Source organism: Cebidichthys violaceus, unplaced genomic scaffold, assembly GCF_023349555.1.
Source record: "Cebidichthys violaceus isolate CVI_PGR_0920_01 unplaced genomic scaffold, fCebVio1.0.p SCAF_1, whole genome shotgun sequence".
Taxonomy (NCBI): Eukaryota; Metazoa; Chordata; class Actinopteri; order Perciformes; family Stichaeidae; genus Cebidichthys; species Cebidichthys violaceus.
Window position 1 is genome coordinate 22027720 of NW_027176262.1, and position 27722 is coordinate 22055441.

At 44.5% G+C, this 27722-nt stretch overlaps 1 protein-coding gene across 2 annotated transcripts; it reads right to left on the reverse strand.

Annotated features, from left to right (window-relative positions):
- On the reverse strand, positions 1-27722 carry nectin3a (nectin cell adhesion molecule 3a). 2 transcript variants are annotated; one of them, XM_068715302.1, is made up of 6 exons: positions 27518-27722; positions 12866-13207; positions 7921-8220; positions 6122-6239; positions 5099-5250; positions 1-3004 (listed from the first exon to the last, which is right to left on the reverse strand). In XM_068715302.1, the coding sequence occupies exons 1-6, from the start codon at positions 27603-27605 to the stop codon at positions 2346-2348; spliced, it is 1659 nt and encodes a 552-aa protein (XP_068571403.1). In that variant the 5' UTR covers positions 27606-27722; the 3' UTR covers positions 1-2345. The 2 variants fall into 2 exon arrangements, with proteins under 2 accessions (XP_068571403.1, XP_068571395.1); XM_068715294.1 differs by having other exon boundaries at positions 12866-13210.

The following is a 27722-nucleotide window of genomic DNA, read 5'->3' on the forward strand; positions in this document are numbered from 1 at the left end:
TCCCCTGATTGTAACACAAGTATATGGTTCTGTCATCTAGCAACAAAATGGACCAAACGGGGATCTTTCCAAAAACGGTCCCGTTTTCCCTTTCACATGAAGCCCCTTTGATCAACGCTTGGCTCCTGAGGAAACAACAAAAAAAAAAAAAAAAGAAGAAAAAAAGAAGAAGAAAAAAAGGAGTGGAAAAGCGGAAGGTCAAATGAAGCAGTGAGAGATGAGCTCATCCATGAGGTCAACTCTTTTGTTTCAACGGAACGTCACTGGCTTTGTTGATTGTAGGAAATGAAAAGAAGAAATCCCTTTGGGAGGAATTACATAGACAGCTCTGACCTAGACGCTTCTTAAACCAATTCTTTCACTCGTGGATTAAGTTTCTAGTTTCCATGATCGCTGTAGATCCTCAAGAGGAGCCAAACCTCAACATTACGGCCCGTTCTGTGATCGGTAGTGATGTCGGCCGCACACAACGCTTCCAACTGTGCTGTGAGGTATTTGCGCGATCATACTTCAAACACGTACTTAATAAAGCTGAACAATCAGTTTATTAGTGCTCTTTTTTTTTTCTGTGCTCTCTTGACTTTCTTCCCCTCCCCCCCCCCAACAAGTATTTTTGCTTATGTACCGTCGTGAATCACGGCCCTGGAGTGTCGAGCGGGAGCAGTGAAACTGTTGGTGGTTTATGGAGCCACATCACGTCAGATGATGACAGCTGTGATGGTCACATCTGGTATTTATAACTCACTGCTTTGATCCCACGTTTAAAATAAAAACTGTAATGACCAATTGGTGTTTGTGCGCAGACAGAAATCAGACGATACGGAGGAGGGAAAAGGGGAACGACAACGATGCAGCCTGTTATCATGGCTAAGTGGAGCGGGCTAAAGCCTGGGGTCGGCTTCCTCTGATGTTCACCGACAGCTGCAATAATGGAGTTGTGCTTTTTTTTTTTTACTGCAAGAAAGTGACTAAGTGGCTAATGATAACAGCGTAGTTGGTTAAAGTTATAATCCTTAAGACTTTCATGACATCCAACCCCATTTTAATACCATTCATGATCATCAATTTTTTTTCTGCGGTAATTATCTCGCTATAGTTTTTATTGGTAGTGGCAGGGTCCGCCATTCCCACGGTAAACAAGAGGGGTTCAGAGGAAACAATGCATGCATGTAATCCAGCACGGGGTGGCTCTTATTGTGAAGGCAACCACAGGAAATAGAAAGTATTATTCACAATTAGCGCAGACCGAGATTGTTCACCATAAAAAAAACAAGATAACAGTAATTCTCTGTTGCTGCTTTTGTTGTCAGCGGACTACTATTTTTTTTTTAACAAGATTCACTAGTTGCTCCTCTTGTAAAGTAGCTGCTCAAAGACTTTGCTGCAGTATTAAACCACACTGGCTGTTACTACTGTTACTACTCCAAATTAACCAGGACTGAAATCTGAAGGATTACAACTTCAAGAACAGAGAGATCTGTGAAACAGAGGAGTTGAACTGAAGCTGAAAGTAAAAGCACTTCCACAGGGAGTGGCCTCTCTCTCTCTCTCTCTCTGTCAGGTAACAGGTGAACCACTTCATGAATACTTTACAGAAGATACTGCGAGATTGAAAAAGCCACAGGAGAACCAAAGGTTTACAGGGATTTCTCTTGGTAATGGACTAGCGTCAGTCAGTTTGCTTTTCCCTCAGAGCAATGCCTGTGTGAGTCTCCCTTTTTAATCATCGTGAATGACAAACCTTCCCTTTAACTAGAAGATACATTTTTGCTTTTAGAAAACTCATGCAATATAATTTGCTTTAAATACTGGTTGCAGCCATGATAAACATTTCAACAGTATGAAAAACGCTGGAAGTACTCAAAAGACCATTATGAAAATGCCACAGAAGTTGTGAGGTTTTATGGGAGTAGAGCTCAGGGATATAAATACTTCACTAACAAGAAGCGGGACACCTGACCTTTCACCTGTGTTAAAGACAGGCGCAAACACAAACAAAGCAGAATACAAAACCTCATTCACATCAGTTGAAACTTCACTGTATGCCAAAGCCTCTTAAGCCAACGCAGATAACATCACCGGGGCGTTGCAGATCAGTTGTAGCTCCTTGAAATGCTACAAAAGTGTAATACAATCCACAAACATGTCCTTAAGGTTAAGTGGTTACAATCAAGGCAGAGCAGTATTGTCCAAAGAGCTCATTGTGAAACTGAGTTTAACTGAAATGACGCCTTTAATGATATTTATATCTGTCACTTTTTTTTTTTTTTTTTTTTTTTTTTTTAAATCATTCTTAGTCAAGTCGGTTCGTTTTGTCTGTTTTTTTTTTCCCCCCCCTCGGCTCCTCAAACATACCACTCCCTGCGTGAGATCACAGATCCGTCCATGTGGGACACATAGTCGCTGTCTGTACCATTGTCATAGCAGTCCTCCGGGAGGTAGGGGGAGCCGTTGTTCACCGTGGGGCTGTGCACGGGAGGCCCGCAGGGGTGCATGTTTTGGGTGTTGTAGTGATCTGGGTAGTAGTTTCCCTCCTTGAGGCCCCTGTTGGCATCCCCCTTGTCGGCCCAGTCATCCCTATCCTTGTGGTCGGGGGTGTAGTCGGGGTAAATGATGTCTCCGCCCAGTTTGGGTTTCAGCTCCTGGCTGCCTTTGCTCGTCTTGTCCCCGTAGACTTCCTGCAGCTCATGCGGCTGCAGCACGTCCAGCTGGGACTCCTTCTGCATGTCGGAGGGCCCCAGGTACTGTTTGGTGTAGTAGTCCCCTCTGAAGGTCCTGCGCTGTCGCATGAAGCAGGCCCCGCCGAGGATCAGCAGGAGAATCAGGAATAAAACTCCGCCGACGGCGCCGCCGACTATGGTGCCCAGGCTGCTGTCGTGCAAGGAGGCCAGTGTCGGGGAGGTGAACTGGGCTCTCCGCTCGTCGGCGGCGGTGCTCGTTCCCGAGGTGTCGTGGAGGGGGAGGGCCGCAGTGGTGCTGGGGGCGGCCGTGGTGGGGGGGGGATCTGCAGAGTGAACACGTGATGAAAAGGTTGAAAACAGAGAGGAAGGACAGCAGACGGAGTGAGGAAAAAGACCTCACTTTAAGTTCTGTAAAGACTGCCAAAGCATACTTGAATGGTTTTTAGATTCATTGACATCAACACGGTGCAGCGTTGGAGCAGAGACATGCCTCCCCTGAGACCAAAGAATCTGTTGAAAGCTGTGCCGGAGAGCGAAAACGAGGAAATGAGAGGGGCAGAAAGAGGTTAAGTGCTAAATGTCATTGTGTGTGCATGAGAAGAAAAAAAAAAAGACGGAGATGGATTGGAGGACAGAGGACATGCACCCACGAGCATCTGAATGAGCCCCCCCCCTTCTTTCTTTCTAAACCCTGCTGTGGAGAAGTCATGTGAGAAGATGAAGCGCTGTGTGATCGATGTGAGGTTCCTGCATCTGATTTGTCCTGCGGTGGCCTGGCGTTTGTGATAGCAGCCAGAGTCTTTGTGGAGCTCCAGCTCAGGATAACGGTCTCCATTTTGACCTCCAGCCTCTGGGGCTCAGAGCAGCCTGATACCACTCGTCCATCTCTGCACAGGCTCATCAAAGGCCGGACTACAAAGCAATATGACTCGCACTAATAGGAGGTCTGCATCTCCAGGAGGGTTTTTTTTTTTTGGGGGGGGGGGTACTAGTATTCAGAACCGGATTCCCTGTGGAGCTGTAATGATTTCCACAATTTGTGTAACTGAGAAAGAGTCTAATTGCCTGCAATTATACAGCGTGAGCCTGAAGGATCACGGCGAAAGTAAAAGCATGACAGAGGATAATGGAGACGGATCAAGGTCAGTGAACCGATACACTGGCAGGCGTACTCCTTCGTCAGTCAATATCAATCCCGCCCTGCAGCGTGACATTTTAAACTCATGCTGGGTTATGAGCATCTGCAACCATGTAGCCGATCATCTGAGAGACAAGCAGCCAGAAAACCACAAGGCTGCACAGACAACTGGAAATGTGAAACAGCTACACCAAGCAGCCACGGAGGGGGGGGGGGGGGGAATACAGCCGAGCTCAACCTGGCTATCTCCACAGGGGACGGAAGTGAGAGGCCGCATGCCTGAGTCTTAATATTTGACAAGAGGAGCAAGATAATTGCTCGGCACAAGTCCGTCCTAGACAGGATGTCAGCTGTGCTTTCGTTTGGAGCAAACCCGGCCCGTACACAGATGGAGCCTGACAGCCTTTTCTTTTCTTTTTTTGGGACTTCTCCAGCTCTTTCTCTTTTCGACAGTGAGAAATGAAAAAGATTGTGTGCGCGTTAGCGGAGAATGTGTCCAAAAAGCAGCGGTTGTTGTGTTTGGAAAAGGATTATAAAAGGAGCAGAGGAGAAACAAAAACAACAAGAGATGCAGAGTTCTCAGGATTCCCGCCCTGAACTCAAGTAGAAAACCATGGACAGACAGAGGAAACAGACGGGACTACTTTCCTATCCTGTGAGGATGTATGTCAATGAATCTACAAAGTTTAAATAATCCAGATGCAGGGAAACCCCTTTTGATGGAAGTTCCCTCGCCTGCAGTTTTAATCGATGAATGAAAAATGTCATAGAGAACAGCAAAAATACTGTTAAAAAATGAATTATATGGAGTACAGACATACTTTAGTTTACTGCAAATCTGTGAACACAATTCGTTGTGTCCCGCTGTGAAACCTGACCTTAAACAAAGGCTACATGGGTGCATAGTTTGCTGAACCAGCAGGAGTAAACACCTTCTCTCTTATCTGAGAAATCGAATGTTGCCAAAACCACAACACTGGAAATGTTTGGGACCGATACTCTTTATCTGCACTCCGTGCGCCTATGCTGCCAGGAATGTGTGAAAGTGGATCTGGGCAGGGACATTTATACGGAGGCTTAGCTCTGCGAGAAGTGTCGAACCGAAGGCCGATCGTACCGAGAGGCTAATCTTACATCAGAGAGGCACGCTGAATGTCAAAAGGCACAGTTTGCTATTTTAACCTCGGGTGTTAAAGGTGATTTATTTAAGTAAGCAGATGGTTAAAAATAAGAGACATCCGAGAGCACTTTAAGAAACCGGGGCGAAGTCAAATCGTACCTTGTACCCAGAGGTTCACATCTTGGCTGCGGAGACCAATGTCGTTCATCACTTCGCAGCGGTACACTCCAGAGTCATTGCGCTCCAACGGGCGAGTGAAAGCAAAGCTATCGTTTGATTTCTCAACACCCTCGGGCATCAATCCATCCAACCTGTGCAGAAATGAAACATTCAATGAATCTCGGTGTGCAGTGCATCGCGCAGAGACTCAAAAGGAAATACATGGTTATTGCTGCATGTTGTGAAGAATAACTGAGAAACCGCTCTGCTGGTCGTTTCACAGGCCTGTTGCAACTATCGCGTGATCACATGACTGGGATAATTGGAGCTGAGGGGGGGGGAAGCTTTCTACGTGAACACAGGGTTTCAACGTCAGGGCAGAAAAAGAAAGAAAAAGACGAGTTTGGCCGTCTAGACTTTTCCTGGTACGGTCAGTTCAAACGAGGTCATGTTTCTTGTTTTCAAAGCAAGATGATGACAAAGAGCTGCCGATATGCGAGCGCTGCTCTGATGCATGAGCCATTTGGAATCTTTTATTTATAGCAGGGAGTCTTCCCGATCGGTGCGGCAGCGCATTTGACAGTTCCAGTGTCCGGGCTCCAGAAGTCATGCCGGAGGTAATTTATAGACAGAATCTTCTTTGCTTCGCTGCTTTAATTTAAGTTTGTTTAAACCGAGTTTAGTTTTACCCAACTGGACCAATCAGCAGCTGATCATTCATGGAGTATTTGCTATTAGTTTCTCCACAAACATGTTCCGTTTGCCTGTTTAGTAAGCCACAACTGACTTACTGAGGGCTGCAAAAGATATCGTTGCGTGAACAGCTGTGTCCCCTGAATTTGGGACGGGGACGGCTGCCACATTTGCAAGAATGTATGTCACCCTGTCTTTACTTATTCGGTCTTGAAAGGTGGACCTTCGGGGTATGTATGCCATGTATTTCTGACGAGACGTTAAAATCCACACAAAGTTTTCGCACAGGAAGCCATTTTTCGGGGGGGGGGGGGGGGGGGGGGTACTGACCTGGTCCATGAGAAGTGATGGGCAGGTGGGTTGGCTTTGGCTCCACAGATGAACTTCACATTCTCTTGACCCACATACCAATTTTTGTCCGTTCCTACAATCGATACCACTGGTTCAACTGTAAAACATAAAAGGTTACGATGTAAAGCATTTGCATTATTCACTAATACATAGAATCTTTTTTTGTTCTTCTTATACCTCGTGCAAAACAGTAACTTTATTCCTGCCGAGGAAAACGTGTTTATTTAAGCTTAATTGTTCATTCAAAGGCTATAAGACTAGGACTCAATAATCAGTCATTGTGATCGCAAGCAGCCCGATGACAGATGAGCTTTAACAGAAGGAACAAAAGCGAGCATTATAAGCACAGTAGTGAGCAACGACAAAAACAAAGGCTGTGCGGGACTGTAGCAGGGAACGGGATCCATGGTGAACGAGAGCCGAGAGAACAAACAAATGACTCCGGGTTGGTGGAAAGCTAGAAAATGACAGACTCACTCAGACAGTAGCTGTACTGCAGCTAATAATAAACTCTACTGCCTCACCATGACAAAGAAATAAAACAAAGGAAAGCAGGAGGATGCCTAAATGAAGCGCAGCACATGCCACTGTAATAACACATGGCAAACACTGACTTAGGCATCCAATATTTCATTTTGATTTCTCTGGAGGACGAATGAGGAACTCATTACAGCGTGCAGGAAGAGGCGTCGTCTCATCGCGTCCGCTGACCCTTTTCACGCAGCTCAACGTTGAAATTGTGCTTCTTTTGCACTTAAAATCCCTTGCCTCTGCATTCGACATGCTTTATTGAGCTGGAAAGCCTCTTTCCACCTGTATTAACCTTTTGTTTTCCTGCGTCTCCATCCGCTGGCCCCCCTGCTACTTGTGTTGCTGCCGAGGCCTGATCAATATTTCATAAAATACCTTCATTAGCCGGCACTCGCACAGTCCAAGCTCAGTCAAACCCTTAGTAGTGCTCGCTACGGAAGTGTGCTTTAATGATTACAACGTTAAAACGACTCTTAAATGGCCCCTTTATGGTAAAAGAGGGAAAGGTAGTGATCAGGCTATTCATAAATCACGCTATTATCACGGGTTAATATCGATAAGATATGCTGTTAGGGCTGCACACTTAGAACCATAATAATCATTACTTTGCTGGCTGTATTGATTAGGATTATTCATCTTGGTGATTTCAGGAAAAATGTATATCATTGACGATAACAGCAAAAATGTCAATAAACTGCAGAATCTTACTCAATTATTGAGCAGCCATAGTCTTTTAACCAAGGCAAGGTGGCAATCAAGAAGAACGGGAGCAGACTGAACTTTGGATTCATTTGTGTCTCTGAACATTTTGAGGTGGAAGTTGAGGCTGCTGATATTATATATATTTTTAGCAAGCATTACTGGAACAGGAGGACAAACATGCACATCTTTCTTGTCCAAATTCCGAGATGATAAAATAAAAAAACGTAACCGTAAACGAGGAAGCATTATGGAATGCTCCTTTGATTTGTTTCCATTTTATCACACTGGGAAAAGAAACGTCTTCCTCTGTACCTGATGGACAACTAATTTGGGAATGTTGCACTTTACCTAATGTATTACAGTAGAAACTTTAAAAGGGAGGATTAACAATGTAGCGAGTCAACAGTTGCCGAACAATGGCGGTCTACTGCGCAGAGACTAAGAAGAATTCAATTCATTTGTTGACAATAAGAACAAAATATAGAATCCATGTGAGAAAAGACACAACAGGAATCAAGCAGGTGTTATTATATTGGAGCACTTACACTGAACATTTAGTATGTATGGTATGCGGAACTCTGTTTGCAGGGCCGGGTGGCGCACCACACAGGTGAGCGTCTTCCCCTGGGCGTAGCTCTGCGGCTGCCACATGTAGTGCACTTGAACAGTGGTGGTGCCGTTGGGCTCGTCCCGGCTTTGCTTCTCGCTCCGTCCGTACAGCTCCGTCTCCCAGAAGACCTCGGCAGCGGGGCGGCCGCGCTCCGCTATGCAGGTGGCCACCAGCGACTCGTTCCCGCCGTCCAGCAGAGCCGTGGGACCGGCGGACACATAGACCTTTGGCTCCACTGTGTTCAAGAGAGCGAGGAGTAGAAAAGAGGGGGGGGGGGGGAGGAAATGACAGAATGGAGGAAAGATTACATAATGAATATTGATCTTTTTTTAGTATGTATATGAATAAATAATGTCCATCATATGGTATATGGACAGAGGGAAGTGGCCTTAGTATACTTAACTGCCAGAGAGAGCAGATGGATTTCTTCCATTTCACATATATGCATGAAACATTAATGAACCACGGTACTCAATCTTTATGATGGCATTTCAGTGGAGACTGAGCCGTCTTTGTTGTTGTGTTCCAAACATATAGTGTGTTACAGGATGGGTCGTCTATCGGTCCGACTCTAAGGTTCTAGTGGAGCTATGATTTATGGGGGGGGAAAAAAACTTAAAAATGTTGTACAGAAAGTTACTGTACACTTGTCAGCGCTTTAGAGCTGAGGTAATGTTATACTGGCTTTCTGAGAATAACTGCAGGTTTAGACGGAACAAGGTTTTTTTTTTTTTTTTTTTCCCCAACAGAGGCAAAACAGATCCGTGCAAGAGGGACGTGACCAGAACCCTCTACCTGCTGCGTGAAGCAGTGAAACATTGTCTTATGCTGCACCGGCCTCAAAAAAAACACATGGAGCACCGTTTAAAGCTGGGTTAAGCTGTATGTGTATTTGGCGTCATTGAGCAAAAATTCAACAACACAACTTTCATGATATTGTAATTCAAGTGGTGCTCTGGGGTAGGAGAAAAAAAAAAATAAACAGCAGAATTTTGACAATGCAGCCCTCGTCACATTATCAACGAAGCGCTTCAGCGATGGAAAGAAAATGTTGTTAATAGTTTAGTCCGCTACTGAGCCGGCTTAGCAGAAGGCTGAAGCATTAACAACAGTTTCTCTCTGAAACGTACACCTATATTGTAGACTAGCAAGTCTTCCCTTCTTGGGTTTATTTGCAGTGCAGGCAGCTGTTGCCAACGCTGGAACGTTAACTTTTGCGACGGGATATTCCGCCATTGAATCAGGGTTTTGCCGTCTGCGCGTCTTCATTTGTAGAACAGCCAATAGGAATGCACTCTCTCTGACATGACCTCCGATTGGCCAACGTCTCTTGTCACAGACATGAAGTCTGGTTTTCCCTCAGATCTCTTGAATCTCAATATGCTGAAAGGTTATTATGGAATTTTTTTTCCCCCCAATGACGCCAAAAATATACTGCCTACCCCAGCTTTAACAATCGCAAACTGACCGACACTTGGGAAAGTTCTGCAACACAAAAGAAGAAAAAAAAAAGGACAAAAGGTGTTCTGCTGAGGGAGCGGTAGTGAAGTCAACTGGCTACACAAGATTACACTTCCATGTAGCATCACTGGGATCTCTCACTTGTCTTAATTTGTCCTTCTTTGTCTCCCAGAGCACCGCCTCCTCCGTCTCTGTCCCTCTTAAAAAGAACAGCTGTTCCACTTACTGCGATGGTGACAGTTTTAAGAGACACGTGGGGGCACACGCCGGCCTGATCCACAAGACAAGGCCATCGCCTTTAAGACATCTGTCGCCCCACTTCTTCCCCGTCCAGGCAGGAGGTCCGACGACAATTTCAAATAACTCCCGGCACCCCTTTTGCTAAAAATAAACCTGGCATCTCCCGTACCCACTGCAGGGGCGTCATCCACCTCGCATTCTTCCCTCTCTTCTCCGTGCCCCTCCTTTGCAGGCCCTCCGTCTATAAACAGTAGCTGCTTTATGTTAAGAGGCGAGCTGGCCGAAGCTTCAGAATAACTAAATCAGAGAGACGTGTTAATTTGGAGTTGCTGTCAGGAAAGGGAGGGGACCGCTTGGGATGAGTGGAAATGCTTTAGGGGGAAAGGGTAACGATTTCCCTTCAGCAAACCGGCTGCATTGGCCCTTTCCCGCCTACGCACACACAGATCCACATGTGCATACAAACACTGATGTCAGAGTGGGAACCCCGTGGAAGAAGGGATTTAACTAGATGTCCAATGGCCGTGCATCACGTCTGGACATTTTTACAGTATTTGTACCATTCAAAGCGGTCACTTTGGTATAAATGATGTATGGCGTTTATGAAATGAACGGGCCTCATTTTTCACTTTTAGATTTTGGATGCCGGTGATGCAAAAAAGTTGATGCTGAAAGCAAGAACAGCCATAATTAACTGTGCAAATGAAGCCACGCACGGCAAGGAGGTAAGCTCATCCAGCTGATAGGTAACAGAACATACAAATATAAGCTATAGGACATATATTAACAAGCAAGCAAAACATTGCTTTATGACACATACTTCCAAGAAACTGGAGGCGGCATCATCTAAATAAACTGAAAAGGAGAAATGAAACCTTTCTCACCGCAATAAATACGACCCTCTTCAGATTTTGGCTTTGGTGAGTAAGCAACTTGAACCATCTCTCTGTGGGGCTGATTTTTAAATGTTATGAGTCAGGAGTAAGAAACAGGAAGGAGCATTATTGACAAGTTCAGACAAAAAGAATGCAGCTCACGGATGTTTATCAATATAATCTGCCTTGCCACCTTTATGTGCGTCGCATACATGTTTTCATTTTAAAAAAGTCAGTTACTGTTTATTAGATTTCCTATTCACCCGTCAGAAACAAAGGGTCATTCTAACTCATTCACTTCATGTGTCATAGTTTCCTCCTCGGCTCCTTTCCTATTGCTTACTGGTGGGGACTTTTTGGCTCGCGTACTGTAGCACACTTCCTGCGGAGCCGTTCCTAAAAAGCTTGGGTCTTTTCTATGAGATGCCGTAGACACGAGGGTGAAAAGGAACGCGAGAAAGCACCGAGCCAAAACAAATAGTGTGTTGAGTGTCTCAGAAATGAATAAAAGGTTTGTCTAGAGTGCAACTTTTAAGGATAAGTCAATGTCCACTGCACCCTGTTAATCATTATAATGCGTGTCGTGACTTCGGTCTATTATTCATGCGTTTGAGCCTTTTAATCTAATAATCTTTTAATTGCTTCAGTTCATTGAAAAGGAATGCAAGTACAAGCAATGTTCTGTATGTTAGAATATGTCGATGAACTCTGGTTCAACAGTGTTTTGTCCATATGTTGACGTGTTATCCAGAATTAGTTTTTCCTTGTGAAAAATGCTCCAGTCAACCCGAAAACAAGGCAGAGATGAAGAAGCCGACGTTCATCGCTGCCTTGGGAACTTGAATCTGCTGACTTTAGGTCTTGTAATTGTGATGCGTGTTCTCCTTAAGAAAAACAATCTATGCCCACATGACATGCATCTAATTGCCAAGAACATATAACGCCATAATCACACCCTAATTACACATGAATTGTAAAGTAGGCCTTAGCATGTATGTGTTTGTGTGATCCAAAAATATATACAACATGCCTGAGAAGCTTGCTAAGAGAGGAGCGCTAGGTGAACTCTGTGAGGTCCCAGACGCTGTGGCTGTCACAGCAGCACTTAATGTACCATTCATTAGTCATCAGAGTCTCCTCCGGTCTCTGGAGGGAGATGAGAAACTACTGCCTACGGTGCAATCTACTTCTCTCAGCGCTGCTGGAGCGCAATCCAACCGCCAATTTAGGACTGGAAACATACGCTGACCGCAGAGAAAGTTCAGCGTCCACGCTCCTCAGAGAGCAGCCCTTGACACCAGTGCAGAGACGGTACAGTGTGTGCATGCAGTACTTTGAGGATGAGAATCTCCATTAAAATAAAATGTATTGGAGTCACACGGCGTGCGTTTGATGCGGTTTTGTACATTTCCTATTACGATACAGTGACCGTGTCTTTTGATTGGGGCGAGTACAGATGAAATCGTTAAATAAAAAAAGAAAGAAAATTTATGGGGGACACTAAATGTGCAGATACCCAAAAGTATAATATTTTTTATTGCACATTTTCTAAACCGTGGATTGCCAAGTTTGTCATCTGCTTCTTCGGGGCCTGTGGGAGCTTCACAGATGCCAACTACTCAGCCTGAGGTATGATTTCATAATTCGTGACAAAGAGTAAAGAGGACGATCCTCACTGGCTCCGGGGAAGTCGCTGCACATTGTGGAGTTAAGAGCATTGCGACACATGAAACTTTAAAAAAAAATATTTTTTTTTAATGCAGCTCGGTTAAACGCGAGCGAATGTCACGAGAGTCGCTCTGCATCACACCCTGCAATTAACTTGTTGTTGCATGCAACTAGTTGCACCGAGCTGAGACCGTTTGAACCCTCTGCACGTCGTTCACATGGTGGCTACACAAGGAGAGAGTCTTTATATTCCGTACAAGTATTAATATCTGCACTTTTTGATTTGTATGCCAGTGGACTCGTGGAGGACCTTAAGGAGGAATTAATTTAAACCCTGACTCAGCAGTTTTTCCACAGTGAGTGACACAGAGTTAAATGAGAGGGACCACACCACAGCGGCTTCTATACAGAGCAATCCTATAGGGGTTTAAATGTACGTGGCCTGTGTCCTGGGAGTGAATTACAAAGCTAGGTAGCTTCAGGGAGCAGTTTGTTCCCTCAGGGCAAACACTCAGTAGTCACCTACGCTTTGCTTAATCACAACCAACAGCGTCCTGGTTTGGAAAAGTGAGATTAAAGAGCAGCATTAAGAAGCACTCAATACAATGAAAAGGAGGTGACAGAGCTATACTTTACCTAATACATTAACATAGGTTGACGCTTGTGTGTTGCCCAGAGGAAATGTTACCACTTTGCAGGTGTAGGACCCAACATCTGCAAAGCCGGCCCCTTCGATGGTGATGGTCGCGTCCCGCACAGAGGGGGAAACGAAGGAGATGCGCTTGGTGAAGTCCGGGGGGATGTAGGTTCCCAACTCGGGGTTGAACACCGCCAAGGTGATGGTGCCCGAAGGAAGACGGCGCTCCCAGGAGCTCTGTGTGAGGTTGGAGCCCACCTCTATTCTGCAGCCCAGCGTGATGTTCTTCCCCAGCACGGCGTTCACTTTCTCAGGAACAAGCACCTGGTTGCTGCTCACGCCTGCTGAGAGAACAGGATGGAGATGAGATTCAGATAAGCCACAGCGACACGTCACTGTCGCAGCTTTAATTAAATTGTAAAAAAAATAATAAAAAATGCTTTTCTCGTGACATCTCTTTGGATTCGGAGATTACAGTTTTTGTTCTCGGGGGCGTGTAGGGGTGGAAGAAAAACGCCTGTGAATCCAAATCTATTTGTCGAACGGTACGTTTCTCCCCGTCCCACTGTGACAGCTATAGGAAAGATTACAATTCGAAGTCGCTGGGATGCGTCATCAGGGAGTCTCAGATTAAAATTGCAGTCTTGATTGGCCTTCAGCAAGTCGCATAGTCTTCCCACAGTCCATTAACAGCTAATATGTTTTTCAGACGTGTTTTTCGTGGGGTAAGAAAAAGGGACCAGAATTCATCTGGGTTACTCTGAGTGCTCGGCTTTCCCTCTTAATAAGCAACACACTTTCACCGCGGGACACTCAGACTGTCCCTCTTGCTAATCATCAGAGCACCTTTTAAGCCGGATAGAAGAAAAAACATCGCTGGAAGGAGATGAAACAAAACAAGCAATTTTATGGTTGCATGCCCTCTTTTTATACGGCCCTTAATTTGACTTGAAGCCCACCGCAGGTTGTTTTCTTCTGTCTTTTAAAGTAAAGTAATGCAACCTGTAAACTGGGCTTTGAATATTAATGGATATTTGAATGCTGTAATTACTAAAAGCAAGTCAAGACTGGATGACAATGTGACAACAAATGCCTGAGTTCTGGTCACAGCAAAAAAAAAAAAATCAAAAAAAAAAAAAAATCACAATTTGAACAGGAATGAACAGTGAAGAGAGTGTGTTTCTGTGTTCAAGGCGTGTAAGCTGTACTGTCTCACAGCTGACAGACGGGTTGTAGCAAAACACTAAAAAAAACAACTCAATGGGAATGAATGTAGATTGAATCTTGCAAACCTAACCTGAAATAAATCCTAAATTACAGGTTATGTCTACAGCCCTGAATGGGAAAAAAAAAAAAAAATCCACCCAGGGCTTAGTTTTTATTGTGAGAATGATTAAACAAATGTTTCATTTATAGAATTATGTACGCTTTGACATTTTTAAGAGGCTACACCAATTCAAAAGTGAATTGTAGAGTAAATAGTACAACAGACCTTGTGAAAATATTTGTTTTATAGATAAAATGTAAAGTTGATTTCATTCAAAATATTCAAACAGTGCGCCTCAGTAGTATTGACACAGTTGCGCCGAGTAAGCTATATTTGGGAGCCGTAAATTTCCACTTTGTACGTAGCCTCGGATGTGTATGGAGTAAAGCTTATGAAAGTGGTCCACTGGCTGGTATTTTGAGTCTTTGGCACGGATTTGAGCGGTGAGCCACAGCAATGCTATCTTGGTTTGAGAGGAATATAGCCAAAGGAGGCTGAGGCTCAACGTGCTCCATTACGTCCCCTGTAATTTCAGTGATCACACACACACACACACACACACACACACACACACACACACACACACACACACGTCTCTTCCCATGTGTGTGTAAGAGTCTGGCATTGTGTTTGAATGGCTGCTGAGTCCTAAATGTACGTTGCATTGTGTTGTGAAGGGTCACGCTGCGCTATGATACTTGGGCTTTTCCTGTTTGTTTTCTTTCTCTGCTGACCCACATTTTCAAGATATTTTGCTTTGTTTTCTTTCCTCACTGTGTAAACTAATCATATCGAGCAGAGTTCTGCACTGCATTTAGGCTCTTAACCTTTTAAAGTAAAGCATTTAAACCAAACATTTGTCATTCACTTGGGAAAGACGCTTTTGGATTATTTCTTCGAGATAATTCAGGGGATGCATTTACATCTTTTACCCAGCTATGATTCATGACCTGGTCTAAAAAAAGAAAGAACCCCACACTGCTGTAATGTGCTTAGCAGTGCATGTGTCGCCCGTGTTTGCATTGCGTCTGCCGGAGTCCTCTGGGTGCGCTGGTGGTGCGTGTGTGTGTGTGTGTGTGTGTGTGTGTGTGTGTGTGTGTGTGTGTGTGTGTGTGTGTGTGGGGGGGGGGGGTGGAATCAGGGTCAGAGCCGTCTGAGCCGACACAACAGCTGTTTGTTGTCACCTTAGTATGCAACTAAGTTTTTCCTTGAACAAAATATAATAAACTTGAACCATGAAAAGAAAAGCCTGTCAGTGAAATAAGCGCGTGTTAATACATATGTTAACCGGTACAAGACTATAAATGTTACCCTCCTGCAGCACCGGTTGTCTGAGTGGTAAACTAAATGCTCGGCATGCATGACACTCGGTCGATGCATGCGGACGCGTGTCTCGGACCCGGCTTCTCCGTGACATGCTCCGCATATTGCAGCTACCTGACACTTCAACTGCTACCGTCCGTAGTTGGTCTATCTCCGTGTGTCACCTTTCAGGGCTCGCAAAGCATACAAAGAAACAGGACTCCATCTATGCTATGTGCTGTTTGTTTTACTGTAAGCATTTGGGAGTAAGTAGGGAGGGAAAGAGGGGGAGGGGAGGGGTGCTTAAAGAGGACTCCACCCTTACCATTATGGGAGGAGAGACAGATGGCCTCTGCATGGGACACCTACAGCCAGGAGGAGAGTGGGGAAACTTGGCACTGCTAGTCTGAGGCAGTGAAGAACACAGCCAGAGCTCGCAAACCAGAGCTCCTTGAAATATTATCTAAAATACTGCAGGCAAATGTAATGGAAGCAGTGCGTTAAACAGAGCTGTCATGTGGTTTCTTTGAGGAAATAGGCTGCTGCAGAGCCGAGGCACAGCTCAGGACGGTCACTAGTTTCATTACTGGTTATCCAGTAAACAAAGCACTATATTCTGGTGGCCGTGTCACTGTTTTGATCATTCGCAACCGATTTACTCAAACAGGAAGAACCCTGGCCTGCAAAAACCTACTTTGTCTGAAGAGAAATAAGCTGCACTTTTGCCCCTTTTACAAACCCGAGGAAAGAATGAACTCATGGGAAGGCTATTCCTTCCCCTTTGAAGAAACGCTTCATATTTGTTTCTTTCCCTCCTGACATCACTAATTGCGACAAGCTGCTCGAAAGACGCAATGGTAAATCAAAACCTTCCTCTTTGCCTGGCAACGGACTCAAACACTCCATGTCGGCCACTTGACGAGCCAAGATCTCCACCTAGCCAGACCTGACCCAGCTTCGGCCCCCCGACCTCCCCAAAAGGAGGAGGCCGTCTCCTGGCTTGAGCTTCTCGCAGCGACGCCTGCACTGCATGTCAGAACCGCGTGAGACGGGGAGAGATCCGAGGCCAGAAACGTCCACAATGCAGCAACGAAATAGACAATGTGTCATGTTCATGTAGACAAACTCTGTGCATAGATTATCATGTCAAACAGCACTCACAGAGGGACTGATCTGAAGACCTCACATGAGAAGAATGCAGACATGAAATCTGTGCAGTAGGGAGTGCGGTTTAGGACCGAAGCGAGAGGAAACTCTGAGTGCTCAGCGTTCAGAAATGAATACAGTGAGGCAAGAAGGAATAAGGATACAAAGCAGTTATTGGGAGGAAGTACACGAGTGAGATGGACGGCAGTAAAGGACTGAACAGCGTGAATTCTGTGTTCGGACATAAAAATGTTGCTCTGCTAGGTCAATCACTTCTACAAGCTGATATTAGTACATGACAGTTTGACAAGAGTGGTTCAGACCACCGAGTCAAAACCACTGATAAAAACACACGTATAGTACGCACTACAAAGCCAGGATGGTGGATTTGTGCCAACAATATCATTCAGAATGAGGAGATCCCTGACTTCAGCACTGGTTGGCAATTTAAACAGTTTTTTTCTTCTTCTAAATCTTTGGTCACCGTATTTATGGTTTATGATAAACATTGTTTAGTTCTCACTCAAAGGGGGTATTTGGTATCAATCATTGTGTCATTAACATAATGTGCAAAGATATTTGAATAGTTCAAACCTTTTAACTTATTAAGGAGAATGTTGGTCTGTGACTTTGGGTCACAATTACTGCTCGCCTTTGTTTCATCTCCAGTTTGAGTTCAAGGTGGTTTATTGTCACTCTACAACTCAGGGTTGCACAACTACCCGAGGTAAGCTAAATGTGGCTAACCTGGTACGATCCTCTCTGTTGAACTACTTTTTCAGTGACGTTCCTGTTTTCTCAGATCTCAGCGGTTACTTGGAGGAGAATGTTACGTTATCATAATCTATGAAAGCAATGGCAAAACCTATGAAGATAAGATCCAAGTAGCAATGAACCATAATGACCCTGTGAAGAGCAATTCGCTACAAACATTTTAACTATCCATTTTGATGTAGAAATGTAAATATATTAATGTAAAATGTTTCTGTGCCCGGCATTAAAGTTTGACTTCACCCCCAGCTCTGAGGCTAAATCCACCAACTGCATTATTTAGAAAAATGAAAAAAAAGTGTGTGTGTGTGTGTGTGTGTGTGTGTGTGTGTGTGTGTGTGTGGGGGGGGGCTTTGAATAGAGGGCGGAACATTGTTTTATTTCTTAGTAGATTAGTCCCAGACGATCGACTCCATCTAAGAATTGTCTTTGCGAGATTAGGGCTGATTTTAAACAGTAACCACGAAATGCAGATTGTTATAGATTTGCAAAGAAATGTCAATACTAACACCAACATTACTGTCTTTCATCATAGTGCAGTTATACCTGAACTGGTGGAAGGTGGGGTTTGGCTGCTCCTGTCATTCTCCGCTTTAACAGGTTAGCGGCAACCTAAGATGCACCAGAGCTAGACTAGTCTTCAACCTCCTTCCTGCTTCGGTTATCAGTGAGCAGGAGGTGGACACAGGCTGAAGGGCAGCGTTTCATTACTGTTTAATGAGCGCAGTAATTCATGCTCACTGCAAGCACTAAAGCCCCTTAGTCCAGAATAGGCCAATGGCAACATTAGCTTACTATTAAGCGTCTATCTGATTCTCGAGGTAAAGAACAATGTTCATTGACATGCATTGGCAAACTCCATTCAACACCATTTCCAACCCCGAACAAGCGGACAAGGGGAAAAAGAAAAACAACTGAACCGTTCCTTGTGTTCAGCAGCAGCCATGGCTAGAACATATGTGGAATAGAACAGAAATTACAACGGTTGGGACTTTTGCTTTACCAATTTCATCAATAAATCTTCTACTAGGGCCTGTGTTTTCGGGGAGCCGCCTCTCTGCCTTCAAACACCGAAACTCAAAGAAGTCAATAGGCGGCGTGGAGCCATTTGTTTGCTATTGTTACTCTCTAAAGAGGCGACCAGGGACAAGCAGACAATGCCTATATGCCGAACACAGCCCCCCCCCCCCCAGACCAATGCTTTCCTTTTGTGAGGCCTATAACTCAATCAGTTAGAGACAGGATAGGCCAAGTGGTGTATTGCTTGTTTTATAGCACGTCTTTATCGCAAGAAATATTTGTGCAGTGCGAAGAAACCATTAGTGCCTACACCAGCTCTAATCTACCCCCTTCCTTCCTAGCATTGTATCCTGAGAGGGTGTGAGGCTTTTTCACTGGGCTAATTCATGGAGGAGACAAACGCAGGCTGACAGGCCTTTAAAAAAAAAAAGGGGGGGGGGGGCGTGCGAGCCTCTTTCACATGTCACTGTCTTCTTCGCAACCCTTTTCTCATTACTCCCCCATAGCAAAGGAGACTTCTGTACCCTTCTCATCCAGGTCACATTTGATTAAAGATCCATGCTTAAAAGAAAAAAAAAAGATCAATAGTGTTGACATACAGAGTGTCGGGATAGGTTACAACCTCTCATCGGAGTTAACTACAGCTGCGCTGTAGAACTTGTGAAGGACAATGTCTGTCTCTGTGTATCAAGGCAACACAAACACTCCTACGCGACAGCGTCCGGCCTTATTGTGTGGGATCTGTTATTGTTTGTTGTGGGGGTTTTGAGGGAGCCTGTTTCAGAATGTGAACACAGCACTATGGACCCAGAGATGGGCAGGTTTGACAAAATGTACAATTTTGGAACAATTGACAAAGTCAAAAGAGGGAAAGGAAGGGCTTTGTTGTTGTTTTTAAGCTGCTGTGTGAATAAGTGACTTTCATTTCTGTGTTTTCTTTTTAAGGGGAGAAGCTACGATGAGTCTTTCTCAATTAGAGCGTAAGTGTATGACATCCCCGACACGTTAATGCTAATAGAGACTGCACTGCACTCGCCATCCCGCCACAGTAGTGTGGAAAATTGCACCGGGGTAGAAATGTTTGTGTCAGGGTCTGCTTGCTCATCAAGTACATCCTTACTGCTCCGGTCCTCTTTTAGGTAGCCGAGTGTTCTCAAAAAATAAAAACCTTATCTCGTCTCAGAAGCTGACAGACAGGAATGAATGTTTAGACATTCACTACATTAGACAGACATCACGCATTGACAACGGAAGCCTTTATACATTCAGAACAAGTGCTGCTTTACGGGTGGCCTAGTATCTGTTTAATTGATTTTAGTAAATTATTCACAGCATCTGCTAAAATCCACCATTAAGCCAAACAAAAGAGAGCACAGACAGGCTACCAATGATACGTCAAGGTCCAACTCTCCACATTAGCCCGTGTGATAATAAAAGATGAATTGTATGTTGGCGTCATGTATTCAAAACTGCCATTTGCTCAACCTTTGGTCTCACTGCAGTTACATCCGAGGGCAACATTGCCTCTGCAAAGCCACCGGCACCGTGTCCCACGCAACTGTGCTCCAATACAAGCAGGTGAACAGAAAAGGAAATGTCATTTTCCTCATAGAAGTCTTCTTAATGTTCAAGTGTAAAACCAGCAATGAACCATTTATACATATGGGCCAGAAAAAAAAATATTATTTAAGAATCATGCATTGTTTTTAGACATGTTTTTATGCCACTGTCCTTTTAAAATAATAGTAGTAATAATAATAATAATAATAATAATAATAATAATAAAAGCAAGCTCAATTTCCATCCATTAAGACAGAAATAGATCATGCCCTTGTTGGGTGGAGCTTTGCTGAGAACAGAGAACGGGTTCTGCACTAATCACAGACTCCACTGCCCTTCACTGGCTCTAAATGGGCTACTGTACTTTCATTAGGCTGACCTAACATAATGGAAACATAGTTTCCCATATGCCACAGAGAGCCCAGAGGGAATTACACTGTTTTCCTTTAAAATCATTCCCATCATTGTCCAATTTTAGATTTCTCGCATGACGCCCGTTTCTGTCAACAACTTTTTTTTGTTGAGGGATCTACATGATGTCAGTGATCGTCACGTCTAGGCTGCCAACACTGAGCTAGTATTAACATGCATCGGTGTTAAGAGGAATACTGGTCGCTGGTGAACAACACACTTCAATCCAGTAAGATGCATGACAGACTAAAAGCAAACGACTTCAAGTTAAAAATGTGCCAATCGTAATTGATGCAATCACGGCAAATCATCCTGTTAGTATCTGTTATTTAATCTTTCAACTAATATCAGCTGTTAAAAAAACTCTATTAGCAGATGTTTTGTTATGAAGGTATAATTTTAAAACTAGTCTGTGTTCAGTGAGCTGTTTAAGTGAGCGATTGTACAGCAGCCTGTAGAAATGCATCAACAGAGGAAGGCGTTTTGAACTTTTCTTGAGCACTCAGCGTACCAGCAAACCCCACTCCACAACAAGAGAGGAAGCAAAGCAGTCCAAAGAAAACCTGCCTCTGTGCTCTGTGCACCCGATGGTCAATAAAGACAGTAAGTAGTTTGGTCAGTGTGGCATTTCAGCAGCATTATCCTGGTCAGACGCAGCTCATTTTCCCCGGCACACCCACTTTTCCCGGCAACTCTCACCCCGTTTCTGCAACAGATTAAAATGCGACTCTTGATTGGTACTTACCACCCACTGTGACCGGTGAGAACTAGGAGACGTAGGTGCCGGGGTCACTTGGGATGAAAACAAATCCCCAGCTGACTACGGTGCATTTATAGTGACCTCACAGAAGAAAAAAAAAAAACTGAAATACATGTACTTGACAACATGCCAATGCAAATCATTTCGCCAAACCGCTCGGCCCGTGATGACATTTTATTCCCCTACATCCTCTACAACTTTGTCTAGACTTCAATCGAAGGGGAATATTGTCAACACCCCTCTTTGCAATGCACTACACGCCTCCCTCCCACACTGTTAAGTCCACAGAGAATCAGGAAAAGTCCGTAAGACAACATCCAAGTGTATTTTTTCTGGGATTCAGGTTACACGTCTGGTTTGACATAGTGCTCTCATAATATGAAGCTCACTTGGATGTAAAAGACAAATATTTTGAGTACATAAAGGCCATAGTACTCCTGTTTATATTGGTGTAACAGCTCTGGGTTGTAGAGTGAGAATGAAGCTTTAAACTGTGATGCTCTCCTCTTTAAATGTAATTCAATCCACGCAATATGATATTCTAACATTTTTGAAGCCATAAATAGACCTTGCCACTTTGTTGTGATCATTTTTGCAACTCAAGTAGAGGCCAAAAATACCAACCGCAGTGAAATATCATGTTTGTCGGCAGTGAGCGGTAATCTATGACTAAGCTTTACTGTCTATTTGAAAATGAAGACACCATCGGCGACTAAAGCAGAAGAATGTAAACTACAGCGGGGATGACGGGGGAATACAGAATCATTTGGCTGAATACCAGCAGACACACAGTTGTGCAAAATCCTGTTCAAGCCATTACCGCAATATATCTGCATCAAGGACCAGGGCTGCTCAGCAAGCCAAGCAGGGAACTCTGGAACAGGGGACGAGTCTCTCTTTCCCTTGGATTCAGCGTCTGAGGTTATCCCACACACGATGAGAGCAGAGGCGCTGGAAGCTAGAAACCTTGGACTCAAGTGCTGACAATGACGTCAAATCCAACAGTGTCAAGTCTGACTAATTCTGTCTGCTTCAAATGGTGCGAGTGTCCCCAGCTGAAATACAGGAGAGCTGAACCCTCAGTGCTACAAGAACCAGTTTGGGACCATCACTCATCAGCAAGTCCATTTATAGTCGATAATACAGTGATTGTTTCCTGCTCACTTGTGGTTTTGGGTCTGTGATTCAGTCCAATACTTCCTGAATGTCATAGATTATAAATCTTGTATTTGTAAAATATAACAGACACAGATGGTAAAGACTAGGATTGTTGCTTGAGCAAAATGCTATTTCCCCCCCATTGTTAACACAAGACAGAGGGTTAGACACTTAAACAAGCTGCTAGAGACCTAAGAACTAGGATGTAGGCGAGTGTACCGAGGGACCCACGACCGCAGCGGTCCTGAAAACAAGAGATTAGGCTTGGGCAGTATCGGGGTATTACGGTACACCAGGGTACTTAGAAATTCCGAAGGTGTGATTTTCAATACCCTCATGAGCGCAGTCGCTCCTCTGCTTCTTAAAAGTTTAATGGGTTAGATCTGACTACATGCTACAAAGAAATAAGGGGGAGCATTTCACCTCTACTACTGGTTCCATAAAACCTCATTTTACAGTCATCAGTCATCAACAGCGAGGCAAGAACACAACATTTTGCCAAACTGCTAAAACAAAAACAACACAGCTATCTTACAATCTTCTCGTGTGGCCTCAGTCTAGACTTGTCACTTGTCATATACCGTACACCCCGAAATAAAACGCCAGGAAGGTACGACGGTATAAAAAAAAAACAATACAGTACTATACTTTACAGCCTAAGCCTCCAAGAGATTCTTTCCATTAGCTACAGTACCACATATGTTACCAATCCTTGTGTACAAGCAAATAGGACAACACTACTGAAAGCGTACTTGCTCCAGTCAGCACCTCCCAGTGTTTGACTGGTGGGTGTTAATAATCTCCCACTTGGGTGGTTGGGGGCGTGTCAGCGTATACAACCGACTGTGTGCGCATCCCAAACATCATAACCACCTGACAGCTGAATGAGTGAAACAAATAAAGAGCGAGCGGTGAGAAGCAGCCACACCTGTTTCCCATAACCCCGGTGCTCCCCTCCTGGGGGATCAAACTGCTGACTGTGCACACCCTGCCTGTATACTTCTTTAATATGGACTGTGAAGCCACAGTGTATCCGAGTGACCCCGACTTCAGGGGAAAATACCGAGTCCTGAAGAACAGCAGGCAGAAAAGCGGTTTGAAAAAGGTTTCCCTGTGTTCATTCACAGCAGGTAATTAAGCGTGGAAATATCTGGAAGCCATTTCCCCGTGTAGTTTCCTATGACTCAGTGATTGAAACAGTCCATTCCTGTCTATCCAAGATGTATGCAGTAGACAAGACATACTAGCTCGCAAAATAGCATCCCTAATAATAGCATTTTCTATGTGTTCCCCCCCTTTCCAACCCAATTTTGAATGGCTAATTACCAAAGCACTTTGGTCTTAATGAGTGGTAACAACCAGGAAGTAGACACATAATAATGAAAGTCATCAGAAGCACTGCGATTAGTAGCTAAACCAAACGGTTGGCTGTGTTTCTATATTCCCATAAAAAGACCAGAATCAACTAAGCATTAGTCTGCCTCTCAATGCATTGCAACTTCCACACCCTGTCTGCGGCAGCCAGCTCCAAGTCCATTCATTCCTACAGAAGGTGCAAAGCTGGGTCAAACAAATACAAAGTTAAATTGGAAGAAGAAGAAGAAAAAATACACTGAGCCAAAACAGTACAAAACAACAAACAAACAAACAAACAGGACTACATGTGCCGTGTATTTGTTGGTGACTATAACCTCCCATTTGGTGAGCTAGCTAGTATTTATGCAGCATTGTGTAACCTGGAGGCCGTGATGATCGAGTGCTGTAGGTTCATGTCGCCCAGTGCAGTGGTGGGGCTCAATTATGTGTTTTTAGTTTCTGGACAACAATGGAGGAATAAACAAAATCAGGACTCGGCCTTCAATTCATTGTAGATGTTGTCTTTGGATTCGCCAGCCTTATCCCGCTAGGCAGAAGATTTAAAATGCCCGGGTATAGTATTTGTATTGAGATGTTTAGTCTTAATTTCTCGAAAAACGTCACTTCACTAATGCACATGTGCAAACAAGGAAGAGGGACGTGTTTTTGTAATTTGTTGAGTGAGTAACTTTCATTGAAATGAATGGAAATTGGTGCCATCTTCACAGCCCCTATTATAAAGTACAACAGAGTATCTTTGGTTCGGGTAATTCAGGTCAAACAGGTTGGTGCAGGCAGTCCTAGTTGGTGCAGGCAGTGAAACCAGTGCGCTGAAAGTAATCGGCGATGGACCACTGTGTCTCGGGGATGTCTCTGTATCTCTTTATTCATGCTGGCTACAGACGAGCCCGGGGATCAGCTAAAACTGGGGGTTACAGCTCTGAATTCACTGATGGGACCACCAGGGAGCAGCTTGCCACACAAAGCCTCCGACAGTCAGTCACATCTGTCGGGGGAAGAGGAAGCAAAGGGTGGAGTCAACATAAGCTGGTGACCACAGCCTGCTCCCTGAAACCCCCCCCCCCCCCCCCCACACACACACACACGCTGCCTCCGTGCCCCACAATAAAGCGGCACACTCATCTGCTGATGGCCTTCCTTCAAAAAGAAACACACTGCGTGCATTTAATGTGATTAGGAGTTCTCAGTCTGCCGCTCCACAGCTGAGATTTAGGATGAAATGAGAGGATCAGATGAATGCCACAGCTGCGATCCGCAGATGTGAATCCAACGCTCAAACTTACTTTAACGCCCTTTCTCGTGTATAGTTCCGATAGAAAATAACTAGTGTGGATAATTAACACCAGACATGAGTGAAATGTTAGCATCCTTGTCGGAAGAAGACCGACTGGAAACATGGTGAAAGTATCAAGAGAATCAAGTAAAAATGAATTTTTCTGAGTGTGATTTCCCAGAGAAGCCAGGAAGGTTGACAAGTAACTGAATACATCTATAACTCAAATGTAATGTTCGGACTGACAACAACACTAAGTTATCCAACCACCTGTGCCAGACAAAATGCCCCAAAAACACGTCTTGACCTGAAGTGCCCTGTGCCACTAAGATGTAGCTACTTGATTCATATTTGCAATGACAAAACTATTTTCTTGGCTATATTTTACCGTCAATTAATAAGCACATTAACTTCAATGAGGAACAAATCTGCTCAGTCAATGCACTGCTTTTTTTCAAATCTATTTCTGCTTTGGGTCTGTAATTTAGGTGGCTCCATTACAACATTATTTATTTAGATTATGAATCATGCGGCCCAAAAAGAGAAGAAACCACAAAACGTTGGTCTTCAATTACAGACCTCGCCGCCTGTAGCCACGCCTCGAATGAATCCCCTCCTCACAGCCCCGTCTACACTACAGGGAGTCTGAAAATGACACGAGTCCCTCTGCACACTTGTGCTCTGGTAAACACAACACAGTAGGTCTGGGCCACATGGGCTCCACCATATGTTACTGACAGTGAAAAACCTGCAGCCGGTTCTCTTCCAAACACGACACCAACACTAACCTGCGTTGGCTAGTTTGTCCTCGGTGTTAATGATCAGCTTGCTTGGCTGTCGAGGTGACTAGTTAAACTGAAAAACCTGCACACACACACGTACACACACACACACACACACACACACACACACACACACACACACACACACACACACGGCCCATCAACTTAGTTTGCAACAATGCCTTGTTTATCGGTTCCCTGTGTTGATTTATGAACCAGCGTTTTGTGGGTACAGACAGAAAAAGTATGGTATGAAGAGGTCTCTGTAAAAGTATGTGTTGCGAGTGTGAGTGTGGACATGACAGATGGGACACTGGTGGCAGCTGGAACACATACAGCAGTGTGTTTTCAGTGTAACAGAAAGGATCCAAAGATATGAAGTCATCCAGAAACAGCATCTCTTTTAATGCACACTATAAACTATACCACCCAGTATATTCATTAAATAATTTATAGTTATGCTTGTGAAAAAAAAAAGAAAAAGGTTTCTGTAAAAACATGAATATTTTCTATACAGATGGTTTCCTTCATCTTGAACGCTCTTAGTCTGATTTTTTTTTTTTTTTTTTAAATGTTCTCATGTTTTTTTCTCCAAAAGATTATCATTAATTGAGAACATAACCTGAAGATGATCAGTACAAAATAGCTGCAGCCCCATCATTAGCGGATGCCAATTTGGCTGTCATACTTGGGAGTATGGCACTTATTACAGAGTTAGCGATGCAGAAATGGGTTTTACGTCAATGCATATCCGATTTGGATTGATTGCATGGTGCAATGGTGCATTCCTGGGCAGTATTTACTTTGGTAGCCATCAATATTGGTCTCCTCTTCTTTTGTTTTAGCAGGCCTGTCATATGCCAGCCCAGGAGCGGGACACACGGTAAAGCTCTCCAGCTGCACCACTCGGGACAAGCACAGGGACTTGAAGGTGCTCTGTGTACTCTGTTCTGTTCTGGCATGCAGCCCGACCTGCAGGTCGATACTTCCAGAGACTCTGCGACTGCAGTGCCTCCCTTAAAAAAATATGTCTTCATTTCCCCCGCCACCCCCTCACGCCTAAAGCGGAGAGGTCTCCTCTCACACAACGTGTGTCCCCATCCGTCTGTATCCAACAACCACCGGGCAAACTTTTCCACAAAGGAGCTCCTCTTTGCTCACCGTGGCTCAACAGCAGCAATGCTCGATTCTATTTTTGTACACCACGAATCAATGCTGCTCCTCAATGACTTTCTATCTGGGTGGGCATCCCCCCCCCCCAAAAAAAACCCCTGAATAATGTCAGCGAAGAAATGATGGGACACACATTGGAAATAACGTACACGTTGGCTCGAGAATGTGCGCATGATTACCACAAAATCACCGCTGCGCTTAAAGTTATCGCCCGTCCCGAGTGGAGTAATTCTGCGTGGACGTCTAACTTTAATTGAGTTTGCCTGTGTGCGTGATTAGCTGTTGCTCTGTGGGTGTACGTTAAGTTAAACGTGATCGATTGTTAGTCACGCTAACGAAGTTGTGTTGAAACGTGAAAGACGAGGTTTAGCTAACGCGGTGAGCTGACCACAGCAGCTAGCTCACGTACTTTTCCTACCGACGTGATGTGAACTGTTCACAGACAACAGTCGTTAGCTTAAATAAAGCTAGCACGCTTTGAACGGACCACAGCCCCGGTTTCAACACGACGAGGACTAACGTGAGCCGGGGGGGGCTCGTCGTTTTGAATCGGGTGACTAACGGTAGCAGCTCCCGGGTGCAACTTCTCTCAATGGCCTCAAAAGTAGCGTGGGCAAAAAAACCAAAACGTCAAAGAAACCGTTAACTTACAGGTGAGTCCGTAAAAGGTGAGGAGTGACGTTAAAAGTCGCAGTCCGTTAGATGGCCAGGTCCTCCTGAGTGGTGATCTTTTCTCCATGGTTCCCGTCTTGTCTGTGCGCTTTGGCACGTTCTGGTCCTCCTCCTCGCTCGTCCGCGCTCTCTGTGGCTACTGGCTCGCGCTCTTGGGGAGCTGCTCTCCATAGCGACCGATCCG

Excerpts from the sequence above, each read along its gene's own strand:
- nectin3a (XM_068715294.1), bottom strand. The coding sequence starts at position 27,605 with ATGGAGAAAAGATCACCACTCAGGAGGACCTGGCCATCTAACGGACTG. Across the intron at positions 13,211-27,517 it reads CACCTTTTACGGACTCACCT|CAGGCGTGAGCAGCAACCAG; the intron begins GTAAGTTAACGG and ends CTGTTCTCTCAG. Across the intron at positions 3,005-5,098 it reads TGTGAACCTCTGGGTACAAG|ATCCCCCCCCCACCACGGCC; the intron begins GTACGATTTGAC and ends TTCACTCTGCAG.